At 40.5% G+C, this 19,569-nt stretch overlaps 1 protein-coding gene across 1 annotated transcript in view; it reads left to right on the top strand.

Annotated features, from left to right (window-relative positions):
• The window catches only part of CARD11 (caspase recruitment domain family member 11), a 49,564-nt gene extending 43,108 nt beyond the window's left edge, over nucleotides 1-6,456 (top strand). Inside the window, exons 20-25 of the mRNA XM_037385699.1 lie at nucleotides 275-370; nucleotides 1,317-1,449; nucleotides 2,005-2,184; nucleotides 3,335-3,459; nucleotides 4,295-4,410; nucleotides 4,952-6,456. Of these exons, the coding sequence (XP_037241596.1) occupies nucleotides 275-370; nucleotides 1,317-1,449; nucleotides 2,005-2,184; nucleotides 3,335-3,459; nucleotides 4,295-4,410; nucleotides 4,952-5,156 (855 nt within the window). The 3' untranslated portion in view covers nucleotides 5,157-6,456. The remainder of the gene's footprint in view (nucleotides 1-274; nucleotides 371-1,316; nucleotides 1,450-2,004; nucleotides 2,185-3,334; nucleotides 3,460-4,294; nucleotides 4,411-4,951) is intronic.
• The last annotated feature ends 13,113 nt before the right edge of the window (nucleotides 6,457-19,569 follow it).

Consider the following 19,569-nt stretch of genomic DNA (forward strand, 5'->3'; position numbering starts at 1 on the left):
CTTGGTGCAGAAATTGCCTCTTTCATAAGCTGTGAAGAGCAGCTCTCCTGCGGAGTGCAGAAGAGGAGAGTAACAGAAGCAGAGTTACTCGGCATAGGCCATGCAATGTCTGCAGTTTGCTTAGAGTACTGTATTTGGGATAGATATCAATCAATCAATGTCCCTTTTGTTGGAAATATAAAACACCTGCTTTTGCTTCTTCTGTTTCTGGAATGCTGTGATTTAAGAAAAAAAAAGAAGGAGGGAAAGAAAAACTCCTGTTATTTTTCACTAGAATACACTGCAGCCAGAGGAGCCTGCCCCACAGAACGACGCAAAAGCCAGCCCTCGCCTATCCAGAGCAAGCTTTCTTTTGGGCCAAATATTACAGGTAATAAAGGTCAAACGCTCAATGCAATGTCTGAAATAGTGGGACTGAACAGCAGGTATTCTCAGGCTAACCTAATTTCCCCAGAAACTCCACCTCAGGTATAGAAGTTGTATTGGGATTTATTCCTATAAAAAAGAGATTTAATATATGGAACAGATGAATGGGTTGTGTTTTCTAACTGCTTTTGAGACGCGGTGTGTTTTCTTTTAAGTGCGTGCCTTCCATTACTGATGTAGCTTGATGAATCAAACATGTCTGCCATTAGAGGCTGAAATGTGTTGTGCTCGAACCGTAAGGATAAATCCATCGGACTAGACCAAATCCCCCAGTCTCTGTGAGATAAGGTTCCATCATAAAACGGTCCTTTAATTGTAGGTCATTGACTCTGAGGGTGACAGAGACTGTGTAGGTGAAAGACAAAGTCTTATGAACGTGGTTGTGAAGGTTAGCAAATATACAGGAGGAGGAATTAATATTTGGATAGAGGAATAGTAGGGTGGATGAGGAATGAAAGCCTGAAGCCTATTTCTCAGTGTAAAAATGTGCCATTTGGGAAGTTTTAAGTCTTTCTGGTACAGGAAAGAAGAGGCAGAGTTTTGGGTATAAGCTGTGATACATTTGTGCAAATACTCAAGAGGGTGTATGTTACTCTGCGGTGGAGCATCAGTGCTTGTACTGGTGATAGCAGTTTGCTCTGCAAAGAAAAAAACATGCCGCTTAAGAGCAGAGAACAAAATAAGAAATCCCAAAGGGGATTAACAAAAGCTCTGAATCAGATCTATGATATTTAAAGAGCCTTAGAATTCAGTCAACAGACCCATGGAGTCTTGTCTTTGATAGACATAGGTAATTCAGATCTCGTAGATAACAAGTGTGGGCTGATGAATACATGGGAGAATAAAGAATGTAAGAAATGAGGGTCAAATCTCTTTGTTCACCTTTTCAGTTTGTCAGTAGGTCTGAAAACAAATACAAGCGTATGAATAGCAATGAGCGAGTCCGCATCGTCACTGGCTGGCCCTCTGGTCTGGCACGGACCTCATCTGAAGCAAAGAAGCTGTCGCCTGATAAAACGGAAGGTATGGATATAAAATAGTAATAGCTTTTACAGACATGGCATTGATATAAAGGTCTACATAAAGGTCTACATAACAGCATGGCTATGAAAAATGTCATAGGTCTTTACTATTGCAAAAATTCAAAAGCATTTGCGACCAAAACTGATTTTACTAAAACTGCTTGGGGCACTGAGCCTTCATGAGCAAGTTTAGGACGCTGAAACTTCCTGTTTGGTTGGCAGTTCTTCCTAGGTGCTTTCTTGCTCTTTGTCCAAAAATGTAATTCAAACGTTTAATTCAAAGTAAGTCAAGCTAACAAGCAGAAAGATTCTCCAAGCAAGTGTCCTGTTAAACCATGAAATAATCTCTTGAAAGCAAAAGGCACTTGATTTAGACACTATTTAGTATTAGATTGGACATCAAACTACAGGCTGTACAGTAAAGACAACCCTGGCAAAAGAGAAAGGAGGAGCAGGATGACTAAGCCTTCATTTCTAGTTCGTGTGTTTCTCCTTCTTTTTCTCCAAATACTGATGGAGAGGAAACCAGAAGATAAATGTCTTGTTCTTTACTCAGATTTGGATTCCGAAAGTGAAATTAATAAGAGGCTCAGCCTGATCCCTTATAGCTTGGTGAGACCAATCCACTGTGAGCGCAGGCGCCCCGTACTTTTCACCCCCACCATGCTTGCCAAGACCTTGGTACAGAAGCTTCTCAACTCTGGAGGTGCCCTGGAATTCAACATATGCAAGCCAGGTAATGGATAAAGGAGGACCATGACTGTTAACCCTCACTGGTGGAAACATGAACTTATATACACATGCACACATAGGGACATGCATATGTGATAGTTGCTTGAGGTACTTCAAGTCACATCAGAGTGATGTGTACCTATAAATCCTGGAGTTTGAGAACATCTGAGATACTTTAATGTTTTTGAGACAGCCATTGCACATGGTTATGAGATTCTGTGTCTATGAATATTTTCCATGTGTATGCTGTGTGGTTGCTAGGATGCCCCTCAGAGACTGAAATGCTGCAAGTGCTCTTTCTGTTTGCATACTGTTTGCATACTGCATATCTAGGCAATGTGAAATTTTGATTAATTTGTTTCTAGTATTTGCTATTATGAGGAATATCTTCCCTAAAGCGACTTTAGGTTTCTATCTCATCCAAGGCTGTGAAGATTGTGCATTTGATCTACTCAAAAGACTGATTTTCTTCCATGCTAAGTATTTACTATTAAAGCAATATGCAGTACCGTGATTGCTGTAGGGCAAGATTGTATACAACACAGCATTAAACATAGCTGACGTTTCATTTTTACACTAATATTGAATACCAACCGCATAGCATGCAGTCCTACAGTTATCCAGACAGAGAAACTGAAAAGTTAAGTATTATAATAAATATCCCTTGTCTTGCAACATAAAACAAAAGCTTTGATGTAGAGCTGCAATTCACAAGGGGGCCAGTATCACACATTGCAACCTAAGCCAAATTTTTCGAAACTTTAAACACAAATGTTGGAACACTAAATCCTTGTTTTAGGAGCCTATACTGAAGAGACCTTTTTTTTTAGCACTTCTCAGCATCCTGCAGCCCTGAAACGTTACTACATAACATTAGGTGCTGGAATTGTATTTACTGTTTTAATTTAATGCCTTCATAGTGTTGTAGCAATTGCCCAAGGACTCATTGGTGCAGCATATAGCTGAGATGCTCAGCTGTGATCAGATTAGGCTTTAATTGAATTCAATGGAAGAAATGAGGCAGCTGTTAAGACAATTCATTGCTCGTCTTCTTTCCCTGAACCATCCTTACATCCAATGTGAAGTACTATGGGATAGTTTTCCAAGTGTTCTGCTGTAATCCTGATTTTGTCCTCATCCACATCTCTTTCCAGATATTGTAACAAAGGAAGAGTTCTTAAGGAAGCAAAGAATGGAGACTATCATCTTCAGCAGAGAAAAGAATCTGAACACATATGAATGTATAGTACCTGCCAATATCGAGGCTGTCACTGCCAAGGTGCTTAGAGTACTCTGTATCCCTTTGATAGGCTGTCTGGGAATGTCTGCAATGTGTGTTTCTTCTTGAATAGGAGACTGACCAATTTACAGTTGCGTGTTCTCTCTCTTGCCCACCTTCATTCTCAGATTTGTATTTATTTCCCAAAATGGCTTTTACTTGTGCTCTTACTTTCCCTTTTCTTTTTCATCCTCAGCCATATCCTCTTATATTCTTGCTCATTACCTGTGATGACCCACATTGATGCAACAAAATATCCTTTTATTTTGTATGCTTCATCCCTTATTAATTTCCTTTTCATACCATAAGTATATATGGATGTGTGAGAGAGTAAAAGATACAAGGACCTAGACAAAAGAAAGGATAGCCTGAAACAGAGACAGGGGTGTACAGTACAAAGATAACAATGTCGCAGACAGAGATCTTGTATCAAGTAGAGTAGACTTGATGCACAGCATGGAAAAAATTAGAATTAAAGTGATGGTTTTTTCTCTCACAAGTAGTTGCAGTAGATGTTCCTTCTGCACAAAGAGCAAGTGTGTGTGTTTATGTATATATGTAAAACTGGTATTTTATACTTTTCATCTTTAGAACAGTCCATTTCTATTTTAAATCTCTTCAGAAAGCTATTAAGCTCAGCTGTTATTTGACTGACTAGTTTTAAACCAGTAGGAGGAGTATGGACTTTAAATGTATATTTGATTAAAAGGTTTTAAATCAGTACAATGGTAAATGAAGAGCTTTTCAGCTGACCCTATAAGGTATGGATACCTTTATCTCGACATTCCACAGCAGTGAATGTTCCTTTGTGACACTGTTATGACTTTGTTTTTAGAACAAGCATTGTCTCCTCGAAGCTGGAATAAGCTGCACAAAGGATTTAATCAAAGCCAAGATATATCCTATTGTTCTCTTTATCAGAGTCTCAGAGAAAAACATCAAGAGGTTCAGGTAACGTATCAAACCTTTTGCATATTTGATATTCTGTCTTATTCAGTGAATAATTCTCAAATCCAATAATGTTCTCACTGAGAGAAATAAACCTCTTCATCTGGTGCTTCTATGTGCACTATTTCCTCCCGTGACTCCTCCCTGAAATCTTACAACCAGAGAAAGTAGGAAGTCCCCAAATCTAGCACCCTTTCACTGTCACTGATAGCAATGAGCATTGTGGGAGGATAAGACCAAAGAATATGCAGTCTTCTCCATGCTCAGCACTCCCACAGCATTTCTTAAAGTAATGCCAGCTGGAAGAGGAAAGGTCATAAACACTTGCACTCTTCTTTCATTCAATCCTCTTAAATTGTTTCCCCATAGCAAATATTTTTCCTTGGGGGCAGCACAGAGGTAAGGGGAGGATAGACTGGGAGTAGCTGTATTCTCCACTGCTTTTATGGCTTGTATATTGTCAGCAGAAAATAAATTCTTGATGGGACAAATGGGACAAAAATGACAAAAAGACATTTATTTTTGGTCTGCTCATTTGATACAGGAAACTACTGCCAAAGCCAGAGACCGAAGATGAGTTTTTACGTATGTGCCGTCTGAAGGAGAAAGAACTGGAAGCACTGCCATGTCTTTATGCCTCTGTAGAGGCAGATGCATGGAGCAGTATTGAAGATCTTATCCGAACAATAAAAGACAAGATCGGAGAAGAGCAGCGTAAAACCATCTGGATAGATGAGGATCAGCTATAAAAAACAATCAGTAAAATGGAGCTCTATGGTGACAAAAGGACATATCCAGGTGGAGCAGGGGCTTGCAGAATTCTCCGATTAGGTGCCCAGTGCTCTGTCCTGTTTCACCCTTGCTGGCTGGGGACTTCCTGCTGGCAGAATGCATGTATGGAATGGAACTGGAGCTGTGTGGAACAGCCAGTGTCTCTGGTGCTGGGGATCTAGGATGTGGATCAGCCCACAGCCACCACCACAGCTTCTGACCCACCAGCATCTCTTAAAGGATAGCAGCTGTTTAACATGGGAAAAGGACAAAGATCTTGAGAGGGAGCTTGGGGTAATTTATTATGTTAAAAATTTGGCTCATTGAAAATTTCTGATGAGACCAGATAGTGGAATCTAAGAGGAATAAAGCACGGGGACTGGGCTAAAGGATATGCGACCCTAAGGTGAGATTCCTAACATAACCAATTAAGGAAGCTGGAGGCTGGTTGGTAGCAACAGCAACACTACCACTGATGGCCATGGCAGCTCTGTAGCCCTGTTTCTCCGTAACCGTTTTAATCATAAGAGAAGAAAATAGCTATAATTCCTGGCATTAATTAAAAAGACGTTTCCCCCTTCCTTTTTAAACCCCAGTTTTATTTAACAGTTTTGCAGATTTCCTTTGTAGTCCTGGTACTTACAGGAAAACAGACTCCACTGTCCCAGTGGTACATCAGATCTTTCCAGGTCTGCCAACCTTTCATTTAGTTTATCCCTGCCTCTGCATTGTATTCATTTGTACATCTCTCAGTTTTTAACATTTTTCACTTGTGGAAAATACCATGGTGCCTTCTCCAGACAACAAGTTTCTCTGTTTCTCTACTGAAATCTGTATTTCTCTACAACATCATCACCTGCCAACATGCCTGCTCTCAACAGGAGGGACTGTTTTGAGAAGAAGAAAAGGAGAACTTCATAAGCCAATAATCACTGTGAGCCATTCAGTCCTTGACCTCTCTGCCATGACTGACAGCAAGGAGACCAGCAAGCATCACACTGTGCTGTGGCCAAGAAGGATAATGTTTTCAAAAGTGTGTACATGACTTAGAAGACCACATCCCACTTCCAAAAGCACTTAACTCCTCAGAGAGTTTAAGTTCTACTGATAATGAGTGGGACTTAAACTCCTAAATCTTTTCAGTCTTCTAAAATTTTCCCTCTATACATTAGAGACTGTATTGAGACTGCCAAATTGATTCAATAAAACTGACCAGATAATAATGACTTGCACAATTGCTGATCTGAAATGCAATAAAAATTGACCTACAGACAAAGAGTTGTACGTCCCATTATCCTTAGATCCTTCATTCCTTGTCATATCCCTCCCTTCTAAGATGCACTTAGTAACAAATTTACCTTTGCTTCTGTGTGCATCCCAAGTCCCCCATCTAGGTGCTTCAGGCTGACATGCAGCAGCTGGCAATAAAAAGACAAACAGAATTCAAGCAAAACATCTAGCCTGGTTGCCCTCACTAGATTAACTGCTATGTTGTCTTTGCAATGAGCTTCTGATGCTGTGGGTGTCTCTCAGGTAGGTTGGGTCAGTTCATGTTGGCTTGTGTGATTGTGCTTTTCTGCTCTTCTCTTTTATGCACATCATTTTTTAACTCATGATGTCTTCTGAAAGTCATTTATGTCACTTTACATTTAATTTCCACTGCTCTGTTTCTCAAATTATTAATGTTTGAAAGGCTGTTCATAGCTAGCATTTCTTAGAGAATAGCTCTTTACCTGCCCAATGCCATCTGTTTGGGCTGAGCAAGCAGGGGGACACTACTATTTGCAATCTCTTTACAAAGTACAGGCTGCATACACAATCTGCAACTCCCTCCAGGGCAAAGAATAACAACCAGTTGGGGTATATAAAGAGCAAATTGGATGATTCTTCAGAGATCCTCTGTAGCTCAAGCAGAAATAAGAAAGTATCTGTTGGAAAAGCTAAGCCTTCAGGAGCATTTTGAATTCATTCCTAATGTCCTGATAACGCAACCTTGTGTAACAGCTGCCTGTGGTTTGTTCCTGCCCCTCTTGTGATAGCTTTTGAGTCCACAGCTGAGCAATGGGAGGGACTGTAAGAACATTTCTCAGCTGCTTCAGCAAAAAGTTCAGCCAGGTCAGCGTCAGATCCCTTCAGGAGCAACCAGCTGACTGCTCACCGGACAGAAATCATAGGATGTCCACGTCCCACTGGCTGTGCCACAGGGATCGGTAACATCTGGTGGAATGGCTAGAACAGATGGCTAGTGGGGCGGAGGGGATGGAGTATCTCAGATTGCCATGGTTGTTTTTGCAGTGATCTTCTCTCACTACAGCTTTATTTCTGAGCCCTCTTTACATGGACAACAGCTTTGGATGTGATTTATCTCACTTAACTTCAGACATAAGAAAGGTATATGCCAAAGTCTAAAGGAGGTTCCTTTTACAATGAATAGAGATACAGCTCCAAAGAGCTATTTGTCTACCTTACTGTAGATGGCTATCTAAGGATGAGATGAATTGCCCTCTGAACCATCTGGGTTTTTTCATGGACTATAGAATGAAACTAGAAAATTAGCCTGGGCTTTAGCATTTAGCTTTTTGATCTGTAATTTGGGACAGCTAAACCACCTTATAGGAAAAGTCAAACAAGAGATTGTGGCTGAAAACAAGATGAGATCTAATTATTTCTGTGAAACAAGAGAGGGGTAATACATGGAACAGACTTTTCTTCCTGGTATCAGAGTACACCTCCTGTAAACTCCCAGCTCTGTGGATAATATCAGGCATTGTGGTTATCTACTGATATGTTGCAAAGCCACCAGCCTCTTGTTAAGTGAAGTTCACTGTCAGAGCCATGTGCTATAGCCTGCATAACCTTCATCTCTCTTTGACTCAGTAGAGAAGCACTGAAAATTATATTCCCCCTTGAGTTCTGCATGTGAACTCAAAGAGCAAATCTATAGCTGGAGTATGAGTTGCAGAAATGCATCAGAGCAAAAGGAGCTATTATCATTTACACTAGCTGAGGATTTACACTACGCTACACTTCTGATCTAGATCCAAATGTTGTCCATCTAAACTCGAAAAAAATAACCTCTGTATCTTTTGAAATATATTCAAGTCTACAGGCTTAAAAAGAGGCCATGAATTTCCCTAAATGTCAGTGTTGGAATCGGGGTGGATTCCAAGTCCTGAACTGGTAGATTTGAAGTGCAAATTTGGAATCGGGCTGCAGACCGTTGCAGCATTGTTCATTCCGCTAAGCCTCACTTGTGAGATATTGCTTTAATCTACCAACCACTTCCCTCCCCACATATACATCCACTATACACAAACCTGGGCTCCCCATCACATATACAGATGCCACCTAGGCATAGCCAGCTTCAGTAGTGATTGTATGGTTGGAAAACTGGAAGCTATGATTAAGAGAACAACGTGGAAATTGGAAATGTTGTAAATAGTTATTGTAAACAGTATCACAACTGAACCCAAAGCAGACTCAGCCTGACCACATCAAAGTGTAAAGATGTGACAAGTTTTATGGTGGATTATTGAGTGGTTTTGTATTGTTAGATAGCACTTGGTATAAGATTTGTGATCAACTACTAGACTTGCAGGTGCCACGGAAATTCAGATAAATTCTCTAACTCAGTCTAATAGAGGGAAAAATTCAAGCTGCAGACCCAAGTTTGAACTGGGTGCCATGTGTGGACACCAGAGTTCAGACCAAACTGCATGACAGACACATCTGGATACCTGCTGTATACGTCTAAGGTAAGCAACCTTTATTTTAAAAAAATATAAATATTTATTTTTAAAAATATATAAAATGATTAAAAAATCAACCCATTTTAAAATCAAATCACTCAAGGTTTTTAATTGAAGTCTGGGAACATTTCTCAGCAATTTGTATTTTAAGTTAGAAAGGAGCTACAGGAAGTCCGGGCAATTGCCCTATATTTGGTATGCTACTTTTTCTGTAAAATGGTGTAAAGCACAGAATAATAACAACCTTTCAAAATGTATTATTGGAAACCTACCTCTTTCCTTTAAGAGCCCACAATAGCTTGTTGAGAATTTTTAGATATAGATTGTTCTTTGCAAAATGTTGCTGAAAAATTGGCCACAAGAAAATGCAATTGGAAATTTTTTCAATGGAATATTTTCTGTTAGAAAAATGTATTTTCATCCAAATCAATTGTCTATGGAAATGTTTCCACTCTAACATTTTGGGGTTTTAAAAATTTAAAGTATTTCAATAATACTGAAGCAGTCCTTTTCAATATTTCACATGCTTTCAATCTTTTACCTAAAAACATTTTTTGGTTTTAATTTTTTATTTTTACAGTTGAAATAGTTTTACAAGTCTACATTTAAACATTTGATTTGATTGAAACAGTTGTTGAAGAAAATTTTGTATGTTATGTTTATATCCTACAAAATAATGGAAGTAATGGCTATAGCTACCAAATGTGGTATAATGTCTATGATCATGAGAAAAAATCAAACTGAACCTGGCTTTGCATTTTGTTTAACTCCACTGCTAAAAAGATGTATTATATAAGTCAGTATCATGCAGTTCAGCACATTGGGGAATTGTTGCAGGTAAAAATTTCATGCAAACTTTATTACACAGAATTTTATATTCCTTTGAATCAGAATTCTGGCTGGAGGCTAAGCTGTCAATCGGTCTGTCTGCAGCACAGACAGCTCTGGCAGCACAATTTGCAAGGGAGTGTGAACACACACAAAGCAGAGTTTTGCCTATGAACTTTAAGTGGAGATAGTTGCCAAAGCTGGAAAAATGCCTGTAAACCTGTTAGAGGTTTCTGTATTCTTTTATGCCAAGCTACTTTCATGGCCAAGGGTTTGAAAACTAGCAAGGATGGAGTCAGAGAGACACTATTCAGGTAGACTGACCAGCTCTGGGGGGTTCAGACTGTGTGAACCCTGGGGCTGTCACACCGGTTACACCACTGCATGAATGCATAAGGCTGAGATGTTCAAGCACCAGTTATTATGCTGTCCCCTGGAGACTGGAAAAGCAAGACACAGGGGTTTGGGACTTACAGGAAAGCAACACTCTAAGATTTTGTAATTATTTGAATTGAGTATTCCAAATCATTCGGCATTAATCAGCTTATACTCTGAAGCCTATCAACTGTGTTTCCCTTTGGTGCAGTTTCTGTCTCCCTTGCTCTCATTCAGTCCTGAGAACTGAGTAGTATAGCACTATTTTGTGCTATCTACCATTAGGTCTCTTCTCCCAGATAAGAAGCGACAGGACCAGAGGAAATGGCCTCAAGTTGTGCCAGGAGAAGTTTAGATTGGATATTAGGAAAAAATTCTTCACAGATAGGGTGGTCAAGTACTGTAAGAGGCTGCCCAGGGAGGCGGTGCAATCACCATTCCTTCAAGTGTTTAAAAAACACGTAGATGCGGTGCTTAGGGATGTGGTCTAGTGGTAAGCTTGGCAGTGCTGGGTTAATGATGGGACTTGATGATCTCGGAGGTCTTTTTTCAACCTAAATGATTCTATAATTTAAAAGTGCACAAGATTTCAACTAAGAGATTGTGATTCCTTTCTTGTAAGTTACTTAGTTTTCCCCATTTCTCCTGCTTGCTCAGTTTCCAGAGTTCTTGCTTGCTCTCCACTCCAAGTAATAAGTGGGCTCGTTCAGGGTTTGTAGCTCTGAAATCCTTCATCAGAGCACTACTCTAGGCAGCAGTCTAGTGCACCAAAAGATTATGTATGTTAACTGAAACTGTAATTCCAGAAAAACCTTGTGCTTTACCAGATTTGTCTGTAGAAGAAAAAGGAGGCTCCCCCATGGATCAATGCAGTGTGCCTTTTGACTTTGGAGACCAAATCTTGGTGCAATTCTTGGTTCAAGCACAGTGAATAGGGTTCTTTTGCTGTGACAGTGTGGCAGCACAGCACCGCCTGGGACATGCCTCCTGGCATAGCAGGAGTTACACTGACACAGCTATGTGGGAGTCCTGCCCACAGAGTACCTGGAGGAACTGGGGTAACTATTCTGTCTGACACTTCCCTGAACAGAAAACCTAATTCAGCCAACACAGTGCTGAAAGACTAAGACATGAAATTTCCACCCGTGTCTTCCAGGTACTGCAGAATTCTGCCACGGACCCAGAAATCACACTTGGTATTTCTGCAAAACTCTCCCTAGCCCTCAGGAATGGTCCTGGACCCAAACAATGAAGAATATGTGCTACTCTCGCAGGCTTTCCCTCAACTCTTTCTAGTGCAAATGTTGATCTCTGTCTCCAAGCCTGCAAGAGCAAACAATAGTCCTCCCATCCCTGCAGTTTTCATCTGTAGAACTAATCCTTCTTTATGAAGAAGGTGTCGGTAATGTCTTTGTACAGATAGAGCAAGTGGACAGCGAGCTGACATGGCTTGTCCACACAGGTCAGCCACATGGCCTGGCTCCCTGACCCCTGCACAGTGCTGGCTCCCCTCGGTCTACACTGCTCTAGTATCAAGGCTCTGAACAAGAGTATAATGCAAGTCTGGCAGCTGTATCAAGGATTTGAGTGGTGGCTGCCTTAAGTGGTGAGATCTCTAGTTTGATTTGAGAACCCTACCAGTAAGCCAAGTTAGAACAACAGGAAGCTCATCCACCCTCCCTCCCCCACCTCCTTTTTTCTGTTCCTCTGCTGCAGAAACTTTCTGATGTTCAGATCAGAGGCTCTCCAGGGTTAAATGCATCATTAGCCACTGGAAAAAAGGGAAAAAAAGACCCTTTAAAAGCAGATGGTGGGTGATAGAGAACCCGTTTGAGAGTAAATATCTACAACAGCATGTCTGCTTCATCAGATATTAGCATCAAAAGCTGTCTGACAATTTAGCAACAAACAGCAATATTGATTTTCTTCCAAACTACAGATACACAAAGATGGAGAGATGGCTCTTTCATAGGATCCCCGTCATGCCTGGGCAAATAATGAGACAAGACTGCCAGACAGTACCGTACCTGCAACACCCAGTCTCGTCAGCGTGATAACAGCAGCCCGCAGGTTAGAGGTTATTAAGGGATACGCGAGACAGTTCAGCTCCACTCTTGTCAGGAGTGTGTGCAGAACGGAGTGCTGCCATCCCAGGGATGAAGAACTGGGACTGGGGCCAGGGCCAGGTTTTTTCCCGCCAGGGAAAATGGGAAATAGTGTAAAGTAGTGGAGCTGGGATGGAGGAGCCCTGGGATCCAGCTTGCTTCCCTTGCTGTTTTCAGAGGATATGTGAATTAATTGCTTCAAAGCAGTCTGAACAGTGATGGCTACCACTCCACCCATCCCTCCCTCCGATACAGCAGCCATCCTGACTTTTGAGGGCACAGGCAAAATAGCCAGTTTGCTACCTTGGCAATCTGGAAGAATTCCACCTGAGAACTAAGATGTGACTGTTTTCTCCTTTGTTCTCTGTCCCATTAACTTCTTTTTCACAAGCTGGTAGAAAAGCCTCCTTGTGGTCAGCAGTCAGACCTTGGAACCGTTTCTTGATGACAAGCATTTGGTATACCTAGTCCTTTGCAAACAGCTTCCTTTTTCTGATTTAAATTCGCTGCAACTAGTGGTCTCACATCAATTATGTACACTTCTCCTTGTCTCTCTGTCTGAAATGTCAGCAAATCTGATCATTTTTGCTCACAGAAGTGGGGAACTAACAAGGTACTCTGGCACAGCCTACAGTGATTGCATCTACTGAGGCATTAGCAAAACAGCAAGGAAACAGAAACAGGGACTAAAACTTGCTGAAGTTTGATCCCCTGCTCAAAAACTAGTGTTCAGACAGTAACTCCTAAAACAGTGCTTCAGGAGGCACCAGGACACGTCAGGACAGTATTCAGGAAGGACCACACAAGGTAATCACTAGCCATGGTCATGAGGACATCCAGAATGTTCAGGAAAGAAATAAACATGATAAGAAATAAAGAATAACTCATAATTAACTGATTTATTCCTGGCATAAATGGACACAATTCTATTACCTTCCACTTCTGTCTAAATATGCACCAGAAGGTACTATGCTGGGTATCAACTGACCTAGCTGGAGTTCTTTATAGTACCATTACTGTATTTTTAAAATACTGTTTTAAGAGCACATTTTTGGTTGTTGCTTCCATTTTTGCACCCTAGAGAAAGCCAGTGGGGTAACCTTCTATTAAATGAATGTGAAAAATTGATGCCTGGTTCTAAGTGCATATTTATAAATATAACATCAAATCCAATGGCTTACAACAGCTTCTCTCCCAAACAGCTCTGCCCTCCAAGCACTGCCTACCTTGCTGTAGTAACAGCCTTTCTCTGACCGGCATCCTGAAACAGTCAAGCAGTCTTCCAAAGACAACCTTATGCTGGTGAAATTTAGCTTTGTCATTGTAGCATGTTTGCAGCATTTACTTTGCCATATCCTGGTGCTGAGCTGATTTGCTCATTATCAGATTGATGTTTATTAATCAAAGCAGTAACAATGGGACAGAGACCCTGGAATACAGCACAGACAGTGCTTCATTTGTTCCAATTGATTTTCCTATCACATTTTATTACTACTATTTACTTTGTATGCCTCAGGAAGATTAAACTGCACTGTGCAGTAGGGGTACATATTTGAATTTCTCTTCTTTTTAGCTCTTGCTATTTCTGTTATGATAGAACAGTAGGTTCTTCCAGCAACTAAGCCATGACCTTCTCTGCTATAAAACAGCATATGGAGATTTTGTGATAATTAGACTCCACCAGCATGTGAAGTCCTGCAGGTGGAGTCCTAGGGAAATCCATGAGAATCATGGATACCGAGCACATCTGAAAATTAGATCTCCAAGATGACATCTTACAAATTCTCAACACTGACCAGAACCGTTGCTGTAGCTAAAGCAGCTAGAAGGTATAATGAAAAAGCATGCAGAATAGGCATACACATACACTTAGGCTAGGACGATCGATTGGTTTCAGGATGAGGTTTTGTCTTGCAGTAAAATTCAGGGAGAAGATGGTGATGGTGTTTTTTCCTGCTTCTTCCTAGCTCTTTTCTAATGTCTTAGATCATTGTTCATAAGCTGGATCTTGCAGACTTCAGCCAGCACATCTACACCATCAGGGAAGAACAGATGATTACTGTCAAGAGGTATATGGTGGTTTATGGACATTAATGCATGGGGTCAACAAAAAGACAAACAATGGTAGATGCTGTAAGATTGCACTAATAGTCTCCTTTCCATAAACAAGGCTCACTGAGAACCAAAAGTAACTTAAAAACTGCCTGAAAAAACTATCAAAATCCGTGGTGAAGCTCCTATTTTCAGCACAACTAGGATTTCACTCTAGAGGTTCATAAGCATTTGAACTATATTTATTCTGAAATCACCCCACTCAATGAGTACGACAGGAAACCCGTGCTTGGCTGCAACTGTAGGTGTCAGATGCAGTTGCGTGGGGACGTGATGAGAATATATTTTTTAAAAAAGCTTTGTTTTCTACATTATTTTTATAATTAGCCTAATTCAGGAGTGAGGAGGCAGCTAGCAGGTGGTAGCATGTGTCATTAATAAAGTTCAAACCAGAAACCAGAAATAGTCAGCTGAGCTGAAAGTTTCCATGGGCTTTTCACTGTTACTGGAAATGTGACAGTCCCTTACACAGGAATTTCTTTCTTATCACGTGTTTTATCTTGCTGAGATACTGTTTTGCAACTTAAGCAGAATGTGTGTTTGTGTGTGCATGTGCAAACACACATCTGTATGCACATGTGCACCACACAACACAATGGGTCTGTACAGACATGAGCAACATTATCCTCTTCAGGAACGTGTGGCATGACATCAGGTAGAATTACTCTTCATATTTTTTTTACTGGCAGAACTGCTTCTTTTGTCCTACTAGCAGAAGCGTTTGGTTTTTAGAGCTGAGTTGTAGTGCCCTGGCCCCATCTCTGAAGTACATACATATGCTTGTCAGTTGTCCAACAGTGTCTGAGTAGTATGACTTCGAGTTTGTCTGATGGTTCCTGCAGCTGATGACCTTGAGCTGCACTAAATAATTATTTTCCCACTGTGTTTTTTTCAGCAGCAGTAGGGGTAATTGAATGATTGTAAAATAGGACACTAGGCCACTAGGGGTTAAGTGAAAAATAAAATAATGCAGTCTACAGGAACATTTTTTGGTCACACTTAAGGTCACAGTCAGATAAAGGGTTAGGAAATATCAGCCTGAGACTTTAACATCACAAATGAGTTTCTGCAAGCACAGCTTGTGAGTGATGGGAGGGGGTGAGGAAGAAGGGAGGAGAATATACAGGTACTGGTGTTGGATTTAACCTGGACTAAGTTCAGACACCTGGGCAAGATTCACTTGAGCAGTATTGATCAGAGTGGAAACATTAAGTATCTTTGTTAATCTGGCACTGTTTCGTTCATGCTGTATTATTATTGTTATTAGAACCTCTGATTTACTGTGTCCAGCCTGGATCAAATTCAGCAGCTGTATTTCTCAAGATTATTTTTTCACCCTTTCTTATTGAACCGCATTTATGGCAGCAGCAGGTTTACAGCTTTTTAAAAGAATGATGTCTCCCTCCAGTGGTAACATGATACAGCTTCGGTTTCCAAAATCAATTAGGCTGTGTGAGTCACGAGTAAATGAGTGTGCATGACAATACACTTTTATGTGAAATAATTTTGTGACACACAGAAGAAGAAAATGACCCTTCATTATTAGCCACCTATTTTTATAACGTTCCCCCCAGAAGAACTACCCTGTCTCTTTGAAAATCCTCTCTTGTATAGCAAATCTCATTTTAATACTATTCGTTTTAACAAAATAGTTTAATATATGCAAAATAGCGCTGAATTCCTACTCAATTTGCATGTTTTACTATTTGAATACTAATAGTTTCTATCTGCTGATTCCCGAGTTGTACAATAAAACACTGAGTTGTGTCCCATCACCCTGTGGCATGAGGTAATACAGTGCTTTAGACATTTTGTAGAAAAAAATCTCTTTGGATTAAGCTGTTTTCAGTTAAGAAGAGACATGTTCAAGCCCTGGTCACCTTGTAACAGAAAGCCATATGATACAAGTGCACTGGGGTGAAGAGATATTGATTTACCTTCTGTAAAATAAATGTGAAGTCAAAAGCCTGAGCATTTTTCAGCACCTCTCCAGTACTCTGCCTGCGTTGTGTGACCCTTGCTGCAAGCCCCAAGTCTCAGACCTTCCACTATACATCCTACAACTTTATAATCATCCCTGAATTGCAAATTCATATTATGAATTGGAAAACTTGTGTGGTCTGTGCTGTGCGCCACAAGTACTCCCTTATTCATCCATTTTGTGTTCCTTACTCAAGTTCTCTGTTTTTCCCACCTCTCTCCTCACATTTCCATATCAGAGATGAACTTAATAAACTATGTTTCTTGACCTCCCTATGCCTTACCGTAGTCCCAGTAGAAACAGTGCAATATTAAAAAGGATATTAAAATAGCAGAGTGATACCTCAACATGGGAATTGGCAAGAAACATTATTACATTTAAACCAGTATTTAGTGTTAATTATGCTTTTCCTTCCAATAGCGAAGTTCACTATTTTCACTCAGTGCTGAAATTGGACTTGCTCAGAAAGGGTTCCATGTGATTATTTGATTATGTCAGTAGCGCCTGTAGTTACCATTCTGCTGACTTCATGCCAAAACAATGGACTTAAGCATCAGCTATAAACAGTTCCCCTTCTTCTGAGCATCATAAATGGATTGGAGAAAACATATTGGAGCATTTTCTTTCTGAGCTCTTTCATCATCAGAACTGTGATATAGAGGAGCTTTCTTCAGTGCTCACTATATCACAAACCGTTGGCTAAAATATGAATATATTTTTGAAGATAAAATGTTATCTTGTCTCTTCCAGGAGTATGCATTCTCCTTCTGTTTATTTTGGGTTTCTGGTTGTACTTTTGCCCTGTCACCCACAAATATTCATTGTATGCTTCTTCCTTCTTCTGTTCTAGCCAAGGTTATAAATTAAAATTCAATTTCATTAAAATTGTAAGTAATCATTCTCTGGCTCTCATTAGTAATGATTTGGTGCAGGGGGATCCCGGCTGCTCCCACAACTGTAATTCAATTGGACACACCAGCCCTTGTTCACAAATCGCTTGAGCTGCACTTTCTTCACAAATTTATGGCATCAGCACTGTCCAGAGGTTGAATTACAGCTGCAGGTTTGATCAGGGACTGCATTATTCTGCATCTAATCCCTGCATTCTGACAGCAGCAGGGTTGGGGGAGCACTGTTGTTTTACAGGAACTGTGCATTGTTCTTTTGCTTTTATGTCAGGGGCTGAAGTGCCTTTGGAATCAGGGAACTGTCAGCCCAAAGCTACAAGCAAACAACAAGCTCAGAATGACATGGTGTATAAATAACAAACATGGAGACAGTCAAAAGCCAGCACTCCTTCTTCTGCACTCTCCTAAATTACTGGAATGGTGATTGGCCACAAACTGTGCTCTTGCATCATCAGATGCTATTTGAATATATTGATGCTCTCTGAATATATTGTTGAAATGTGACTCCCAGCTTTTACCCAAAATGAGGGATGTTGATATTCACTGGTGGCAGAAAGTCACTTAAACATTGATTAAATATTTCAGCCAGAAGCCATATTCATACATTCATTCACATACAAGCCTTTCCTCTCGAGCAGTGATCTGCAACCTACAGCATTCTTGGCAAAAAGGGTACGTCAGCAGATCTGCAATGGCATGCAGCAGGACCCATGCCATTTTCCACAGAGCTAATATGTCACCCATCAGCTGACAGCCAGGACTTTGCCTCCTGCAAGGTAATATGCCCCTACGTTCCCACGGTTTAAACCCAGTGGAAAACAGAAGCCTTTATCCCTCCTAGAAACACAGCATTGTCATTCAGCTGACAGAAGCAGGGGCTGGTGGCTCGGTTTGGAATTGATCTTCATTAGGACTAGAGAGGTACACGCCCCAGGCACATTTAACCTCAGCTTAGAACAGGGGAAAAAACTGGTGCATTGCCTTGGAAAATTTCTTCTGCTTTAACATATCCATATGCATGTGCTCCAACAACACAAAGCAGATCCATAGCTGGCATGTATCAGTATCTACTACTCATTTAATTAGGCTTTACTGTTAAATCATTAACGCAAATCACCAAACATGGGGCAGTAAGGTAGCTTCACCATCATTCTGTTTCTTGTGGCTTCTGCTAATTTTCTTGTGTAGTTTTGCTTGTTTTAATAGCAAAATCTGTCATATTCTAGTTTTGCACAAATCCTGGGAGGCAAATTATAAGAGATGTGGAGCAATTCCTGTTGACTTTAATGAGGGTTGTGTTTTTTAGAACTACTTTGAGATGAAAACTAACATCCTTTTATTTCTTTGTGCAACCTTGCCTTTTTTATATGCTTTGTTGTTGGACAGACTCTGACATGAGACAGGGTATGGGAAATGTCTGCTTTCATATAATAGCTCAGAGCAACAGCATTTGGCTACTGGATTGCGGCTTTTAGATGAGCTGTCTGAATCACCTGTTGTGTGCAGTCCCTTATGGCTGCAGACTCCCCATGCAGGATTCTCAGTCACTGTTTCCCAGGTGTGTTCCAACATGTTTTTAGTGTATTTTAGTTCTTTCATTTGCTCATTTTTTATTCCTTTGCAAACTGAAATATATATATTTTTCCATTCCTAATTAACTCCCTGCCACCCCACTTGTGGTAAAACCTGATTTATTTCTCCTTCTCTGCACTGAGAGGACAGGATACTTAATCTCCTCTGGGTGGACGATGAAACACTGTCTGAATAAAATGCTGATCACTCATCTGGTTAGTTCCTGCCAGCTCTTCTCTGCATTCCTGCCACCTGGGTTTTGCATCATTTGCTATCGTTTCTTTAAATGACAGAGTCCCTTCCTTCTCCATTTTTGGAGACTAATAATTCCTAAATTAGCTAGTAGTCACATTTAGGCGTGCCATGTGAGTGTTTATCCCTTCATATGATCTGTAAGACCATAAATATTTACTAACAAGGATTGTTTGAATAAATACTTTGAAAGGGTATTAAGCCACAATTTATTGCACTTCCTGTTCTTTTGGGGCATTTTTTTGTGGATAGGGACCCACTTTTAGTATTAATGTCTGCTTGGTAGCTGCAGAGAAATAAAGAAGGCTTGGGATTCCCCCATTCAGGGAGCAATGAATAAACATGTTGTAGAAAGAAACAAATATAGCAGCCCAATGAATTAGCATTTTGAAAGCCTCTGTGTTTGATACCCATCTGCAAAGTAAAGAATGAATATCAGATATATGTGGATGCATGCATACATGTTTGCAGTGGCAAGCTCTTTCAGATGGCAAACACTCACTGTAAGT

This window comes from Falco rusticolus, chromosome 4 (assembly GCF_015220075.1).
Source record: "Falco rusticolus isolate bFalRus1 chromosome 4, bFalRus1.pri, whole genome shotgun sequence".
NCBI lineage: Eukaryota > Metazoa > Chordata > Aves > Falconiformes > Falconidae > Falco > Falco rusticolus.